We start from the raw sequence: 18,383 nt of genomic DNA on the forward strand, positions 1-18,383 counted from the left end.
CTCCATCAACACTTGCCGAGCTTATGAATTCAAGCTTCTGCTCTCGCGAATATTCTCGCGATCAATGAAACCAGCGAAACGATTCCACGCAACAGATATCGTTTCGCAGCGTTGGATATCGCGTTCGTTTCGACCCGGTGATCTTCTTTCTTTTTATTTCTTTTATGTAAGTTCGCGTTTAAATAGCACGATATAACGGAGTACTCGACTAGGCTGGATTTATACGACGGTACAGCCAACCTAATTAGGTTCCCGACATTCGATCGATCATGCCAGGCCGCATACCATACCGCGAATACTTCTGGATCGGATCGGCACGGCGATCAGCGGTTAATATCGAGATTGAGATTTCGACAGCACTGACAAGTGGGTCACGTGTACCTGACGTCTCGAGTCGCAGGCTTCTTCGCCACGCATTTACATTCCACGGAAAATGAGAAAAATCTGCATCCTCGGTCAGGTTTTGTAAACTCCGTTGAGTGTCGATCTCGAGGAGGTTGCAAGGTTACGTGTAAGACGAGCTGCGTATCGCCACGAATGTTGGCTCGTCTTCTTCTCCTTTTTACATTTCCTAATCTTATTGCTATATCGTACAGCATAGTAGTACAGACAATTTTTTAATCATTTCTGCAACAAACACGCAACAGATCGACACGCAAAAGTGTCGCTTGAGATTCGTCGTTCAAGTTACCAACGAATATAAATCGACGCGTATTATATGCCAACCCTTAGCAAATGGGACGATTCGATTAATTTTTTCGTAATACGAGAAGCATCGATAGGTAGAACAACGGAACAACGGTTTCGTTGAACTAAATACGTTTCAGGAAACTCGACCAATACGTCAGTCTTCCGAATGCAACCATAATTTGTACTCATCCATTACATCGAAGCAGAGAAACCGCAAGACCGGTCGATCAGTCATCGTAGCGAAACGCTCGATTGCTCTACTCCTACCCCCGAGCAAACTAGAACCAGTTCCCAACATATTAATTGATATTCGAGAGGGGTTCCAAGTGCCTGGCCATGGTTCTCGAAGACGAGAGCTGGAATCCGGGTAGCACGAAATTAATAATAATTTCGATCGCATTGGCGCGAGTTTAATTCGTATTGATCGGCTGCGTCCCAATTTCAGAAGGGAAGGGGGTGCAATTATCCGCCTCTATATGCTCACTGGCAGCCCACGATAAAGGAAATCGAAACAACAACGCAGCATACGCTCGAATCGTACACGAGCTCGTTTATTCGTAACGTTTGTTTAGTAACGTTTCGCTGCGTTCTACTCTCCCCGCGATCGAATCGCCATCGCGAGTAAATTTAGACGATGGAAAACGAATGACCGAGAGCAACTAACCGGCCACATTTCCGTTAAAATGTTGGAAGGTCGATGCTTCGTCGACCGAGATATAAAAGCGGATCGAATTAAAAAGACGAACAACGCGAGGAAAAATGGCAGAGATTTCGTTTATTAGCAACGAGGATTTACGACGGTCGTGCCGTGGCCAAACTTGTTATCGAGTAATTCGGGAAAGTCGTAGAGCACGCAGACAACACGTCACGATCGTCCGACCAAAACTGATAGCGTGATATATTGCTACCACGTTGCGTGGCACGGCTACCGAAATACGAACGTAAACGCGAGCAAAATTCTCGCGCACATTTTGAAAAAAAAACCTGTCCTTTCGTACACAGGGAGACCCTGTTCCATCATTTTGCTGTCGAGTTTCGAGGAAATATTTTTTCCATGCCGTCGACTGAAACGCATCGGTATTTTATTTGACGAAAAATCATATGTTCCGCAGGTTCGCGTGTAAAGATTGGCGTAGTGAAGGAAATTTACTCGGCTGTCAGGATACAATTACTCACGTACCTTGATCATGGTGTAAGCTCGGCTTTCCTCGTGGACCGCCCTCTTTCGCTGCTTCTCCATCATCGAGTACGCCTTGGCCCATCGTAATCGTTCTTCCTGTGACACGACACAGTAGATTCAGCTAATCGTCGATTATCTACGCTAGTGGTTACTAAAACTATCTTCCATGATACATCGAGTCCATAACGGTAGGAAACGTAAACGTGACGCGTTAAATTAATCGCGATATTCCTGGCCAATTTGTTTCCAGAACAAATATTTCCTTTCGTTTAAACGATCCGACGTTCGACTTCGTGCTAGGAATACGTTGCAGCGGAATCGACGCTGGAAAATTCACGCAGAGTCGCGCTAAAAGGCGTAAACGCTCAACGAATCGGTGGGAATGAAGCCTCGGCAGTTGTTTTTCTCGTATCGCTTTTCTCTCCACTATTTACACGCGGTGAGAAACACTAAACGCTTTAAACTCGAACCTCTTAAAATGGAACGGATTTCGCATTGCGCGGGGTTACGCGTCGTTGCCGTTTCAACGCCACGGCGGCAGCGCTTAATTGCCCGGCAAAAATTAGCTCAGCTAATTTCACCCTTTTATCGTGCACTTCACAGTTTAACAGAGAGACGCGGACGTTTTTATTGGTTGAAATTGCGCAAACATCCGACAGCAGAATGCTTTGACAACTCTTTCTTAATTCCTGTCTCAAGTTTATCGATTCGTTCGTTTCTTTATTTATCTTTTATTTAGTTCGCTGATTCGCAATATCTTCGAAACAGAGGATTCGTGTGAAAGCAATTATCGACAGCGACGTATGCACGCCAACGTGTATTAAACGCTTTGACTGCCACATGTTTCGCTCAGGATACCACGGGAGTATTTTTATTATTCAAAGCATATAATGGCAAAATAATAATAAACTGATGATGTAAGACAACGTTCTTCCCCAATGGACCGTTTATCTTACCGGTGGCCACTGTGGCGCCTTGGTAATAGTTGATAGCGACATATTATAACGAGGCTTCGTTTATTTCAACAAACCATGCGCATTCGTTATTTCGTCGTAAGCAAAACGTCCAGAATATATTGTTGAAACGTGTAGAAGATATTAGTAAACAGTATTTGCTCATTCTATATACTAGGTTGACCGAAAAGTTGCTTTCGTTTTATGAGGAAATGATAGATGCACGGCATTTTGTCTTTTATATTATTTTATTGAAATGTACATGACCCACTTTGTTTTATTATTCCAAAATGGATCGTACATGATTCAATAAAATAATGCAAAACAAACCATGTTGTGCATCCACTAATTCCGTATAAACAGAAAGAAACTTTTGGGACAACCTGGTACAATAGTAAGGTATATGTGCACACTTCTAACTGTGCGACACGAAATGCAGAAGAAAGAAGGGCAAGCGTACCTGGTACGAAAATTTTGCAGAGAGTGCTATAAAAAAAATGTTAAATAGTTAGGATCAAAAATTGCTAAGAATCGGACCCAAAGAAGGTGACCACCTATTGTCCAGATTGTATTGATGTGCCACATTTATTTTTAAAGTGTTTTAACACAGTGCACCGTCAGATGCGATATTTGTTCTCATTTTTTTTTTTTATTGATGTTCTAATAAAAATGTTTAATTGTCCAATGGGGCACTTTTTGTTTCAAAGTATCTTCTATTTATCGGTTATATTCAGAATGCCCTAACTGTCAATTTTCATTCAATTTTTACAATTGTAAGAAGTTGAAGCGCTTCGGTCATCAATGACCAACGTGGTATCACAGGAGCAACGTGGCAGTCAAATTGTTAAAGGGACGAGACAAAGAAGTTTGTCTCTCTGGATCGGATAAGAAGCGTAAAACAACGAGGCTCGAACGATATAATCGCGGTATCAATTAATCGATTTTGTTAATGATTCGTAACGCGGATGAAATACGTCGACCGCAACACGAACGTTCCATTAATCATGGAGATCGAGCCGGTAAATCAGTGACAGTGCAGGAAATAGTTACTAACGAGGTGTTTTAATGGCACCGCTAGGAACACGATAGATCGTTCGCAGGTACCATCTTTATGGATAATACATGATTTTGCACGCGGTAGAACGCTTTAGAACGTAAATAAATAAAACGAGCAAAAAGTAACGTTTCTAATTGTAAGCCTGGATATTCAATTTTCGGACGTAGCTCGCTTAAAAATGATTGATAAGCGAATTTCTTCAATTAGATGCCAGGTAAACTGATTAACTCGGCTCAAATAACTTTAACTCGCAGTATAATACAAACGAGATAGTCACGGTTCCAAAAATTGAATTTGTTACGATTCTTAAGATTTCAGCTTAGAGCCGGTTTCACTTAGCGGTCGCGTAATCTGGATATGAAAATGTTTAGGGCAAACACGTTAACAGCGACTGCGACAAGGCCAGTCGCGTATCATGCTCGTCGTAACAGTAATTCTACACAGTCGAATCAGACTCCGTGCATTATCATAATCGATATTTCGTTAGCATAATGAAACGATACTCTTGCTCGTTACGAAATGGAACGTCCGCACGAAACGCGACGCGGCACATCGATGTAATTTGCCCTCTGAAATGGCTACAATCGAAACAGGAACAGTCGCGCGATTAAAATTCTCCTCGCTTCCTGATACACGCGCTGTATCGTTTGTTTGTTTAAAGCAATTAATCGCGCATGCAATTTCCCTCTACACGCATAACCTTTATCCGGTTATTGGCGTATTAAAAAACGATTAGAAACAGCGAAACAACTGTTCCCCGATCTGTCGTTTTATAATTTACCTTTTATGCGCCTCTTGCGAGTACTCGTTAATTCCCCGCGACTTCGACCAAACAGAATCAACGAACAGCATCAAAAATGGTCAAACGAAATGGGAAAAAGCATATTTTCACGGATGTTCGAGTTACAATAGTTCGCGAAAATATTTGCACTTTTGCCACAGAAAGCCTTTATCCACGTATTGTACGTGTTGTACGTACAAAACACTTTGTAGTTTCAGTATCATCGTAACGAGATACGACTGTCGCGATTAGATTGGTAAGATCAGAAAGCACTCCGAAAATGCATATAGAAATTTCAGTAATTTCAGTCGACGTTCATAACCATGCTAATAGGATTGAAAAATGTCTCGTGTGACAAGCGTAATGTATTCACAAAAGACTTCTACGAGCGTTCAGTCATCTTCGCTACTTAGTATCTTGCGCAGGAAACTTTTCTTACGAAATAAAGTACGGACAAAACGATACGTTGACGAGTAATCTGCAATTGCCAATCGACCATCCAAGCGATCTTTTCGTGAATTTTCAAACGTTGGACGATTTTGAAACTCGCGATGATAAGCAAATAATATGGAGAGAGAAGAAATCACGGGTGGTGATGCAGAAGGCGCCGGATCGGAAGGTCAAGCTGTGCGGGGAAGATGGAAAATTAGGAAGATAGTTGTTCGATGTGAGCCGAGGACTTTGGCGGTCGGCCAACCAGCTCCGACTATTTCGAAGTACACCTCGCCGGTTGAAGTTCCTGGCTCCAGTCTGTCCTACTCTTCTGTCTGCCCTAGCAGCCGCGTCTAGCGTAGTCCGCGTATCTGGCATCCAGCTAACGGAGCTGCACGAACCCCGGCCGACTTCCTCTTCGTTTCCAGCCTTCCGGCTTCCCGGTTCTGGCCGAGTTTCCCCACCCATTGCTCTCTTTGCTCCGCGATTTATGTTATTTTTCCAGCCACAGCTTATCGCCTCTCGTATCGCGCTCGCTTCGTTCGCGAGACATTGACAGAATTACAGATAATCTGTTGGAAATTTCTGAACCTACGTTCGAGCTCAATCTTAACACTGTTACGTTCTCTCGGTAGTCTTCGACGTGGAATTCTACCTTTCTAACATTCAAAGATATCTCAAGTTTGAACAAAATATGGAAAGGTTCGTCTTATACGATAGAAATTGGTTTTATTTGAAAGTTTTGTTTAACGTTTAATTCAACGAGGATTTTTCTACTTCCTTCGGAGGAGAGCTATTCCAAGATATTTCGAGCGATCTCCTAAAAGATAGAAGGAATGCATCGATCGAGCATCGATCCGCAAATATGCTACATTTACCACGTCGATCAGGAATCGAGCCATTATTCATCCACAACGAGCTCGTCACGAGCAGTAGCGTTTGATTGAAATTCAGCGTACTGCTGTCTCCTTAGCGACCGAAATGACGCCGATATTGAATTCGTGGCTCCAACATTATCGAACACGTGCTTGCTGCCTGCATTCATACGACAAGGATGATCTTAGCGATACAGGTGTAAGCGTAACAAGGACTCGCATAGATGGGACAAACTTTATCATCGTGAGAAGTTAATTACAAGTCGATTTCGTTTCATTGTCCGCGCTGAATCTACATAATACCATGTTCATACTTCGAACTATTTCATTGTAAATCGTCAAAGATTGGTAAAAAAACTTGCCATACTTCCTACTATTATTAGCATAGAAGTAAACTCAATGGAATATGTTTACAGTAAAACCAACTTTTATATGTTTGCGGTAAATATCTTGCAGCTTTCATATACGTTTTCACGTGGCTTTCGAATTGGACCAACATAATCGTCACAGTATGCAGCACGTGCATAAGCACGTAATCTACGCGTGTGTATATAAAAATTGTTTATGGTAAATGTTCAGATACTTTCGCGAACCAGTGTACGACAGAATTGGACGAAACAAGATACCGGTGAAATCGAACTCGATACCACAAACTCGCACCAACGAGAGCGCGAGAAAGAAAAGAATACCAGAGTCCTGCGTTGATTCTTTTCGTCGGTGTGTCCGTCAGCCATTTTCTCTGCAACCGGTCTACTAACAGACAAGTTAAAGTGTCATCGGGGCTGGTGCCCTTTCACGTCGAGGTTAAGTATTAAAATCCTCTCAGCCTTAAGCTCTTATCACAATCACAAGGAGGTTCGTCAGACAAAAGAGTCGACGCGTTGAGATGGGAACATCCAGCGGGAGCTGCGCCCCGATGCACCGTTTTATGCAGCGTGCCAAGCTCCCAGCGAATGTCCGAACGCCCCTTTTTCAACGTCTCCCTAGGCTTTTATTAAAAAAGTCCTGTCAGCCGCGGAAATTATCTGGCGGTTAATACGCCACCGTGCTTTAATTTATCATTCCGTAATTAATTCCCTGTGCGCGCGTTTTGTCCGACTAAGAATGGATATGACGTTCTTTGAAAGAGCGTTAACCAGAACGGAAATTCGACGAGAGAACCTTCTTCCCTACGAGCGACAAAACGAGGAATCTGCGCTTATGGTCTGCTGCTTTTAGGCTTTTCTCTATTTCCCAGAAAAATAGAGAATCGACAGACAGAGGGTTTTCGAGAGAGAACGAGTAAGAAAGACTCGTCGATCGAACATCACGATCTTGTTTAAGACGGTGAACAGCTGAAAACTACTCGAAAACCCTCGACTCAGCGAAGGAGCATCGAGAGACGCACTCGAAGCGTCTCGAGCCTGCGACTCCTCGTGCACGGACACCGTTTCCCGCAATATTCTCTCCATCCGTGCCACTCATACTTACACTTCACCTTTTACAAAAAGCAACCACTTGTTTTCTAAAAGATTCTTTGCAACAATTAAGCGGGGGAATCTGCAGCTCTGGCATAAGTCAAAGTTGCAGGAAACAATGCGAGGAGCGAGATCGGTATCGCGAAACTTTAACGAGAAATTTAATCACATCGGGCTGCCGATCAACCAGTTCTCTTTAATCTGAAAAGGGTCGTCCCTTTTCTGGTCCAATGAACTTCGCCGCTGCAATTTCGTCCTCAGGCCTTGTAATTAGCATCCGAAATTCATAGGGTAATCCGATTCCGGCCAGACCTCCGCCGTTGACGAAAATTTTCTCGTCAAATTGGCCGGCGCCTGCTTTCTTCGTGCCTCGTCTTCGAACCTCGCGCGCTTTTCGTTAGCTCGCTGTACTCGGGTCTGTCTTCAAGGGGATAGACTCGGAGGAAGATTTTCCACGCGACAAAACGACAACTTACGGTCAACGAGTTTCTTTCTCGAGATCTTTTTTCAACGTCTTTCCTGCAGCCTTTCTTCCACGAATATCCTCGACGAGTACGCCGACCGATAAATTCTGGTTTCGTAGCACTCGACGGAAGTTGCCGGAAGGGACCTACCAGTTTACCGAACACGATCATCGCGCGAGACGTGATGACGATGGGAAACAGTTGAAAGAACCGGCCGAATAATTAATGCCTGGCACGTTCTCCGCCTTGGAACGCGGCTCGATACACGTAGCGCAGTATCGAACTGCCATCGTTTTCAGAAGCTTTGCAAACTTTCGCAGACACCACCGTACACCGGAACTTTTTCCTGCCGTTAATTACAAATTAACTCATCAGAATTATTCGTAATCCCTGGCCTTGTCGCATAGAATATCGAGTACACTTAATATTTAGTAGATAGTTTTTAATATTGTGGGAGTGGAAGTACGACGCTTTAAAGGTGGGCAAATTCTTTTAATCTGCAGACTTAATATAGAAGTGATACGATGAAAAGGAAATCAGTTAATCATCGTTAGTTGGGTACATCGTTCGTTTTAGTCACGCTACAGTTACTTTCAATTCGCTAGCTTGTACCGTTGCGAAAAAGCCATCATCAATGATCGACTTCTTCATAAAATCTCTATAGACTCATACGGTTCACTCTGCCCGACACACGTGTTAGAAATTTTTATGGATTGCTCTTTTGAGATTCCAAGGTAAGTGCCCGTGTGCGATCCCTCACAGTCCGCTTACCAAGAGGCATCAGTGTCTTTCGCACTCCGTGGCCAAATCCTTTAAAAACAAGGTCTCTGTTGCTCGGCAATGCAACGCCGTATCGCTCGCCATTAGCAAACTATCTGCCGCATCCTCTCAACAATCATATCGTCGACAACTTACACACTCGTAGTCCGCACGTAGCTCGGCGACTTTGAGTAGCCTGCTATCGACTTTCCAAACACTCGCTCAAGCAACCTGCCGCGTATGCCAAAGCTTTCACTGAGCCGTCATACATTATGATAAGGTTAAATAACGGCCGACTATCTGCCATCACATCGTCAGGAAAGTACGTTGCCGTTAACGAACGTGTAGCCAGTTCCACGTTCGATATAAAAAATACATACTGGAAGTTGCAACCGCAGGTGCCGCGAGTGCACCATGTTAACGAGCTCATGTTTCGATAATTAATTTATAGACGATTAAAGAACACTATTTGGTCACAGCTTTCGCGCGCTCATTCAAGAAGAAACAACGCGAGAGCTTGGATCCAGCCATCGATCGATTTTCAAAGCCAAGCGCCATATGCACAGGCTTATGCTGTCAAATAGGCGATAAGCCTGGTATTAAACGGTTCCACCGTATAACGAAGACGTTTCTCCTGTATTTTTCACCTAAACCGTCGCGAGCATGTCGACTAAAATAATAAAAGTGTGGCAGCCGATCTCGGGCACAAACAATCGCATTTTCCGAAACCTTGAAGAGGATTTATGCTCGCGTCGCAACTCGCCACACATTTGCTTGAGGAATTAACCGACGCTCCTCCGCTTAATCGCGCAATCAATTAGCCCGACCGAGAAGTATTCGTCCCTGGAGTCTCGATAGCGCAAGCAAACGCGGCGATCCCGCTCGTTAATTTCCTGCGAAATCGATGGACGCTGCGAGATTAGGCAGATTACGCAGGGAAAATGTTGTTGCGCAGCTGAGAAAATGCAGGATGAGAATCCTGGTTGGCTTAATGGCGGCGAGAACCGTGTAGAAATAACGAAGCTTGTTATGCGAGCGAGATGTAGAAAAATAAGTTGGATGGAGCTCGTAGATAACGCAGCGAGTATCGTGCGTAACTACGATCTCGACAACTTTTGAATCGGTTAATAAATCGGTTCCTTTGGTTAATAAATTAATTAGCCGATATTAATCGCCGAGCAGATTTTACGGGAATGCGTTGAAATTTACCAACATTCCAATTTATCGCGTAATGTCGCCAGAGGAAAGCTCCCATGCACTAGAATTCACAATTAAGTCTTATCTACGATCTTTGCAAGAAACAACGAGTTATCTACATCTGTTACTAAGAATTAAACAGCTACATCGCAGTACACGCTATAAATTCTAACAACACCATGAACTGCAACACTCACCGGGTTCTCCGCGAAGAACGCGTCTTCTTGATGTTTCGTAGGCAGGTCCAAGAAGACGGACGACCTAGATCGATCGTAAAGATCCACATCGACAAAGAAGTCGAAGAGGGGGGCGCCGTTCACCCTCAATAGCCTCGAAACTAGGGGTGTAATGTCGGCTGGTGCGATGCTCTTCGGGGGTAGATAGCCGCCGAGTTCGCGTAAAAGCTCGTAAACTGAAACAAGCGATAGTAAACAAGTTTTAACGAGGTTCGCGAAGCTGCAGCGTGTCGTAGAGTGGAATTCGTCGTGGGAACTCGGCGTCTCCGTAACAAAACGAACAGAGAAAGGAGGAGAAAATAGGAAGGAAAAAATAGACGCAACGAAAAAAACACGAGTTCCAGCGGAGGTTTCGTTTAAAAATCGATGCGTCGATTCGACGAATACGTACAATGAGAACACGGGTATTCAGCGGAGAATCAAGTTCGAATCTTGATATATCGCTATGTCCTTCCTCCCTCTTTTTACGAGAGCCTTTTCATCACCGACCTTCGTATCCCTTCTTTATCAACGTTACGCGGTCCAACGTGAACGCAACGATAAACCATAAATGAAATCCCAGCACACGCCGCTTGACACGCGCGTGGGATCCGTGGTAAAGATCAACAACGCCCTTATCGAGTTTAACGATCTTCGTTTAACGCGTCTCCACGAGAGAACCAACGACGACCTTCGGTTCACAGATACACCGCTATCGAAAAGCTGTCGAGCTTCGGTGCTGTATTCCACGATCGTCGCACACCTTTTTAACCAATATTTCCCGATATCTTTGCAATCATGCTATAAAAAGAGAGAACGTTTCTAAATTGCCGTGGATTATATCGTTGAAGATTGGTTGCCACTTTATTAGTTCTTGGTTACCACTTCCAGCGGACTCTTATCGGTCGATTAACGTCGCGCTGAATTCCTCGTTACGTACAGTATGGCGACGTACGACTCGAATTAACGCACGTCGGCCGAACGGAAGTCGGGTTCCAAGGGAATGAAAAAAGTGCCAGTAGCGTTAGGCTCGCGTGTGGCAAATGATACCGATCTCGGTATAATACAGCCGCTTATAATATCATTGGCTCGATTAATCTGACTGCGAGATCGCTATTCGCAATATAATTTATTTCGTAGCGTGCGAATCGAAAGGAACGTGTTTAGCGAAATCGTATTTCTCGTCCTGCAGTTTAACACCGTAAACTTAGGCTTCGATGAAAATTGATTTCCATTTAAAGACATACGCTGCACGAGACCGATTCTATTCGTCCGAAGTCATCACGACAAACGAGAAACTTCTGCTCTTAGCTCCGCCTTTTGCCAAGGATTCGTCCCTGTTCTCATTCTTCTTTTCTTTTCTTTTTTATTATTATTATTATTATTATCTCGACGTTTCGCATAGGGAAATTGTTATACGGCCGAATGGCCGGCGAAGAATTTCGGTCACAAACTCACCCCGTCTGTCTTCCTGGAGGAACCAACCGAAGCGCCATCAAGGGGCGAACCCGGGGCTCGGTGAATATATCCGAGCTCTCGAAATCTGCAAGTTCTCCGTTAAGTAAAGCTTCGCGTGATTTCAATCGCACCGAACAATCGCGCGCGCACCCCTCTTACATATACGAAATCGACATCAAGCACCGCGTCCTCCAGCCACAGCCCCTCTCTGTCCCCAAGCCCCCGACCATTCGGTTACATCTATATCTTTGCATGACGCAAGCTGCACACGCCGGCCAGATTGCTTTCGATCGACGCCCGAAATTCCTCCCTTTATTTTACACCCCGATACGCCCTCCAATCTCTTCTAGTCATTCATACTTCTCTCTGCTACGAAATAACTCAACACGTTCCGTTGTTACGCAACTTTTAATCTTCCGAGCGTTTCTTACTTTGCTACTTTGATTTTTTACATTCTGAAACCTATGGAATTGTGGCTATCCGGAATGCCAACCCTTTGAGAATGAGTTTAACGTTGAAAGTAATCGTATTTCGATAACAAGAAACAAAATCTTGGTTATGTAAATGCAACCGAGAAATATAAATAAGGTCTCTTAGGAATAGAATGTAACAGAAATAAAATGTAATAGAAACGAAATACGCTTCCAATAAAAGGAGTATCGTAACCTAATATCGTAACCTGGCAAATTTCAAATCGTTCTCCAGTAAGGAGCAAGAGACATTTTCATATCAAATTAGTCTCAAACGAAAGACACTTTGTTTCTTCCTCTTTGCATATCTAATTACGACTCCAATTTGCTGCCGATTTCTGCCCAGACTTTTTTCCAAAATATTACGGATCGACGATATCAGCAGCATGTTCCCTATCGTTGAAATAATCATGGATAGTACTGTATATCGAAAGGATACTAGGGACAAGTATAACGTCTGTTATGCATTCGTACAAGTATCTGCTCCAGACTGTTGCTATTCACAACTGTTCAGCTTTGAATACAACGTACCCTTTCCGATTCTCTCGTGCCAAACAAGCATCGCTACAAACCATTCCAACACGGTACGCTGTATCCAATTTCAACTTTGTATCAAACATCGCTCTATTTAGTATCTTTTCTCCACCCACGTAAAATCCTTGAACAGATACCAAACTCATTTCCCTAATTCCTTTGGATGAAAATGGATCTTTGCTCGATCGGTTTGCATTTAATTGTGACGCGACGAATTCCGAGGGTGGCTGGCGCCATTGCGGATGGACGACTGAAGGATCGTCGGCGTGAATTAAGCCGGTCGGGCATGGATAATTTCCAAGCCATAGCTGGCCGTATCTCGATTGAATTCCCATGCCGAGGAAATCGGGGAAGACTGTGGGTTGCGGAAATGGAACTTCCGGATTGTTTCCATCGTGCGGCGGACTCGGCGTTCCGTGGCTGCCGCGTTTTCGATTCGGCTGCCTCGCGACGACCAAGCCGAGTATACGTGCCACGATGTCTCGTTAAGATGCCTCTAATTACAACAGAACCCAGTGAGACCAACTGGCGACGTTGCGCAGCTGGAAATTAACTCGTTAAAGGGACTCGCACGAGGGAGGGAAAAAGTGGCGACATTAGAACCTACGAACAACCTACGAATTTCTAAATTAATTTTCTCGTACTTCGTCAACGTCGACGATGAAAAGCCGTTTCTCTCTGTCTTTCCACGTACAGACGTCGTCGTCCGCGTATTACAAACAGCGAGAAAGTTTGAATTATTGAAAACAAAGGTTGAAAGCAGGTCATAGTGGAAGCATCGGTACTCCTGAGACTTTGTATGAAGCTTGAAAACTATTCTTAATTCCGCAACATTATAGCGCAGGAATATTCATTGGGTTTTGATATCGTTCGATCAATCTACGAAAGATAATGTATTTCCAGTGCTTATTATTATTATTTAGTTTCTTCTCTCCCTTGCTTAACTACTATTCTCTTAATTATTCCAAAGTAATCGACGTTACTAAACAGAAGGTAAACAGGCGTGAACAAACAACTAAACAGAAATTAAATGGGAACATTTCCGCTATGGTGAAGAATAACGCGATCCATTAAAGCTCGTTCCCATAAAGAGGAAAAGGCGCGAAATCGATCGTGCAGCTGGAAACGAGGAAAGCGCGGAAAAGGATCGCACACGTACACAGAGGCGCTCGTCTAGCTTCGAGCTTTGCGCTTCTCAACCTTTCCATTCAGTTCTCCGGCGACGGGGAGACGCGAACTTGCCGCTTTCAGTGAAAAGTGTGCTCTTACGCGTCAAGAGCGACTTTGACGAACACTCTCGTCCGGTTGCTATACGAACGTACGCGAAACATTGCATCCCTGTTGTCTCCTGTCGATGAAATATTTCGTAGAAACTTGTGCCAAACCGCTCGATCCACCGTCGCGGATGAAATTACGTCCTTTTCATTCGTCCATCTTTCTTTCGTCGATCAAGAGGCGCTGAAACCTAAATACTCGGAACGACCGGATCGTGCTCGTTTCCAATGAGCCGAGAAAAGTCACGGCGGTGTCGACTGATCGAGATTGTCCTTGACACGATTCCGAGTCGAGCATTAACATCGCAGGGGGTTAAAAAAAGCTGCTCGTCGACTCTAACTCTCTAATGTACCTCGATGGCGTCTATATATAGAAGCACTTTGGTACCTTGCTTTTTCTTCGCTCTGTCACGCTGCCAGTATTTCGCGCCCAATGTTCCTACGCTTTTTCTCTTTCCACAAACTACATTTCTTATATAATTTACTTGAACATCGATGGCATTGAATATTTTCATACACCGTACGTTTCAATGGATCAGGTCCAGGTTCAGGTTGTCCGCTGGCGCTTTCGAAACTGACGTCCCATTAGCTGAATTTTGCAACTCTATTTCCAGAGCGTAATTAAACGAATACCATTAGCGAAATTATACAACTCGTGCAAGTAGATGGTAAATGATCGTGCGAGCGATCCCAGGATATACAGTTTCGTGTATGGAATGAATCCGTTCTCTGGCTGCGCCGTCAATTGCAGACAATCTGCTTCGAGAATAACTGGCTCTTGATATAATTCTCTATTCTGTATCGTGATACTCGGTTTAAACTGGTAAATAAAGCAAATAAACGAAATATAGTTGGACGAAGAAGGAAAAGTTCGTAACCGCGTGGAACACGACACGGTGGAATAAATAATAAAATAAATCGCGTGAAAAAGTTGCAGACTCGTTCAGCCAAGTTCGACGGATAGGGAGAATAGCTAGGATCGAATGCAACAGAACAAAGTTCGAATCGGAGCATAGTTTCCTCGCGACATCCAACACCGAATAGTTTCTCGACCAGGCGGACAAGTAAATCATCCTGCGGACGTAGCCCGAGGCCAAATTGTCCAACCTTGACACCCTTGGCGACTTTCGACTCGCGATGCGCTCGTTTTCGTCCTTTTCTTATTCGCCAGCGGCTATCCTGCCGCTAACTATGCCCGTACTGAGATTAATCTTCCCTCGTTAATTGGGTAATGGATCGTCTATCGTGCGCATGGAACGCAGGGTACAGGTGGCAAGCTAATAATCGATTTTTCGCGCTGCATCGTGCCGCGTATCCAGAACAGAGGAAACCACTCGATCGTCTGGCTGGGAATAATAACCGTGTCTATCTTGAAATAGAAAACGTTTCCTTCGAAACAATACCGCCGACGTACTACTTTCAAAGTTTGTAGCTCTCGCTATGGCAACTACTGCGACAGCGGCGTAAAGGGGGACGTTACCGCCTATACAAATAACGATAGAATTTGGCGTGCGTATTACGAAAGTATCGGAAACGTATGGAATACACCAGGCGAACTTTATTAACGCGAGCAAGAACCTTGACTGCGACCGCGAAAGACCCAAGTTCGAACTAATGGCAGCCTATTAGCAGCAATTGCTATAATGAGGCCACAGTTAAATCAACATCGAACGAACGCCGAACGTTTCTACGATGGAACTTGTTCCCTGCAAGTCCGCTATGACTACAAATTCTCCAAATAAGGAAATTTCTCTACTCGAACGTTCGAAACTCCGGCGAAAGTTCGCAGAGTATCAAAGCTTGTTGCGAGCACTTGAGAATGAAATCCGTGGAGAGACGAAAGCAAGGGAAAAGCTATCGTGTTACCGAGAGCCATTGTAACGTCCAAAGCAGAGGCTGCTCCTATTGCAAAGTGCAGAGAGAAGGCTGACGAAAGTCGTTGGCGATAGTACGCGCCTGGCTACAATCGTATAGAAAAGAGCAGAGGATCCGTACGACCGCCTCCTAAAATAATGTCGGCAAAGGATGTGAAAGACATCTTCACGGAAGACGTTCGACTCTACCGATACTGCGAGTTCGCGCGAACGCGAATATCGCGACCTTCCTTCGAAGAGGATCGAATGTCGAGCACGCGGTCGACGGGGAGACGAAAGTGGGTCACAGATCGTGACCCCCGTTGGCAAGACGCACGCGAACTCGTGTTTTCGCTTCGTCGTTCCCCTTGGCTCCATAGCATGCGTGTACGCCTTTTTTCCCTCGGGGTTCACCGTGTCGCCGTTATCGACGTCGTACGCACGCGATCGGCTCCGCTGCGCAAAAACCACCACCGTCTTTGCCACCATCTTCGCATCGCGGCTGAGAGCTTGAAAAACTACCTCAAGGACCCATCGCGTGGCCAATGACGTCATCAGATGCGCATTCGTTCGTATAATTACGCATCGGGGGTGTTTCCAACCCCTTGAGCGATTAAGCGCGTCAGCCACGTTTCGAAAGAACGCACGCCAGTACCTGACCGTTTAAAACGGTCGATGATTTTTACGCTCGTCCATCTCTAAAGAGTGTGGAAAGTCTCGTAGCAAGGTTTTCGTCGCAAGGATTATAGTTATTGCTTTATTATTCCGCACGATTTTATTATTCCTTCGAGCTGACAGATACGACTGCTGCCGTTACCGACGCGACTTCGACTTTACGCTCTGAAAACTTTCAAGGTTCTGTAGAATTATTAAGACGGCCCGCGAGCGATATACTCGACGAGGCTCCGAACCGCTTTAAACGCACGGTTATTCCAAGAACATGTTCACTGGATTTACGATTCATTTCCGCGAAACGAGCACGAGCTAATCATTCCATGTTGGAAAAAGTATCGATAGCGTAGTGGAAGACGTTCGACGAACCAGTCTGGTTCCAGTAGTCGTTTCCGACTGTCGCGTGATCGATAGCCCGCCAACTATTTTTATCAATCGTTGCGGTATAAAAGGCAGTCGTCCAAGGTTGTGCTCGATACTACGGACTAATCATCGTTGTTTCCAACATCCGATAGCAGCGAGCAACCTGAAACGTTCTCCGTTCTCGGGGACTCGCAAACGAGCAGCACGCACACACGCACCAACCAACCAGGCGTAATATCCACTAATTGTCCCGCGATTAATTACGCGCCCGTCCGCACATGGCCAACTGCGACCAAGCTAATCCGCCACTGACATTATTATCCGGCTGATTGTCAGCCACGTTACCGAGCTTCGTGCCGGTGTCGTTTCGATCGTCTCGATTAGAAGTCATTTACACGAGCAATTTTCGCGACGATACCAAGCTCGATTGCACCGTGGCCGAGTCGAACGAATGACTGTACGTTACAGGAGTTGAGTTATTTAATGACAACGGCCGAATCGAGAGATCTAATCTACCAGCCACGGCTAGATATTGATGTTAACTGGCAAAGCGCAAGCTACTTGGTCACGGAAAATAAAAAAGCTTGCGGTATTTCGTAGGAATCGATAGCTTTTAGAAATTTAGCCACTGTTCTCTGTTTGATATTAATAACCTCGTAATATCTCCGTTAAAACGCGTTTTAACGGTCGAAGAACGATAATGGGACGTGACGATCATCCTTCGCCTGGTCATTTGTTTTCATCCGAAGAAAAATATGATCGGTTAAAACAAAGGCAGAATAAACAGGAATCCAGTGTACCTCTCAAAACCTCGATAGATTCATATCAACGACGATCCACTGTATCTATATTAATTCGTGACAGCCACTTTTCTTGCGAGCTCGCGTCCAACCATAAATAAGCACAGCCGAACGAATGAATTTCTTTTTACTTTTGAAAAAATTCCACTCGATCCAGCGCATAAATCGCGGTCAGGTGGACGCGCCATCGATCAGAATTACCAAAAGCCACAGCGTCGAAGGGCTGGAAATGCCCGTGGCGAAGGGAAAAATTTGTTTCGACCGTTTCACGCGCGATGTCACTGAAATGCAAATCGCGGGGCGATAAAAAGGCAGCGTGCTGACCGCCGGCAAACTGTCCACCCCAAACGCCGCATACGCTCGGAGAATGCTCGCACGCGGAGCATAATCCTCGAATCAACCCCGAAAACCAGCCGCGGGCGTCGCTAGAAAAAAAGGGATCGCCTCTGTACCGTTTCGCCGACAAGCTAATCGATCGCCATCAGTTCCATTTCTATCACGCTGTACCTTTTTTCCCTCGCCTCCACCGTCTCTCTGTTTTTCCTCCTGCCGATGGCTTTTTTGCGCGAGTTTCAATTATGGTAAAGAATTTTTTGTCAGCGATCGCTGTCGGCGCGTGGTCTGACGCCAGGTCCTCTCGAAACGAACCACAACCGAGCAGGCCGCAGCACTAGAACCGCGGCCGGCACACAGCTGAAATTCTGGCGTTCAATTAAATCCGCGTTGACACGCGGTCAGAAATTAAAGCCGTACCTGGCCTCCAACGAAATATCGCGCTTCACGTCCCTGCCGTGATATATTTTTGCAATTTTCTGATAAGAAACGCGCAGTACGTTCGCGCAATGAGTGAAGCGAGGGTATTTATTCGTTTATGAGGAATTAGAAGATAGAAAAATCCA

General features: G+C 44.9%; 1 protein-coding gene across 2 annotated transcripts in view; it reads right to left on the reverse strand.

The window, feature by feature from the left end:
* LOC117207613 (neprilysin-1) overlaps positions 1–18,383 on the reverse strand; it is a 73,822-nt gene that overhangs the window by 23,376 nt on the left and 32,063 nt on the right. Inside the window, exons 6-7 of one of the 2 annotated variants that reach the window (XM_033447990.1) lie at positions 10,043–10,257; positions 1,871–1,966 (exon numbers count right to left, since the gene is read on the reverse strand). In XM_033447990.1, the coding sequence (XP_033303881.1) occupies positions 1,871–1,966; positions 10,043–10,257 (311 nt within the window). The remainder of the gene's footprint in view (positions 1–1,870; positions 1,967–10,042; positions 10,258–18,383) is intronic. The other variant, XM_033447991.1, reaches the window with a different exon arrangement.

Source organism: Bombus bifarius, unplaced genomic scaffold (assembly GCF_011952205.1).
Source record: "Bombus bifarius isolate JDL3187 unplaced genomic scaffold, Bbif_JDL3187 scf7180000008039, whole genome shotgun sequence".
Classification (NCBI taxonomy): domain Eukaryota; kingdom Metazoa; phylum Arthropoda; class Insecta; order Hymenoptera; family Apidae; genus Bombus; species Bombus bifarius.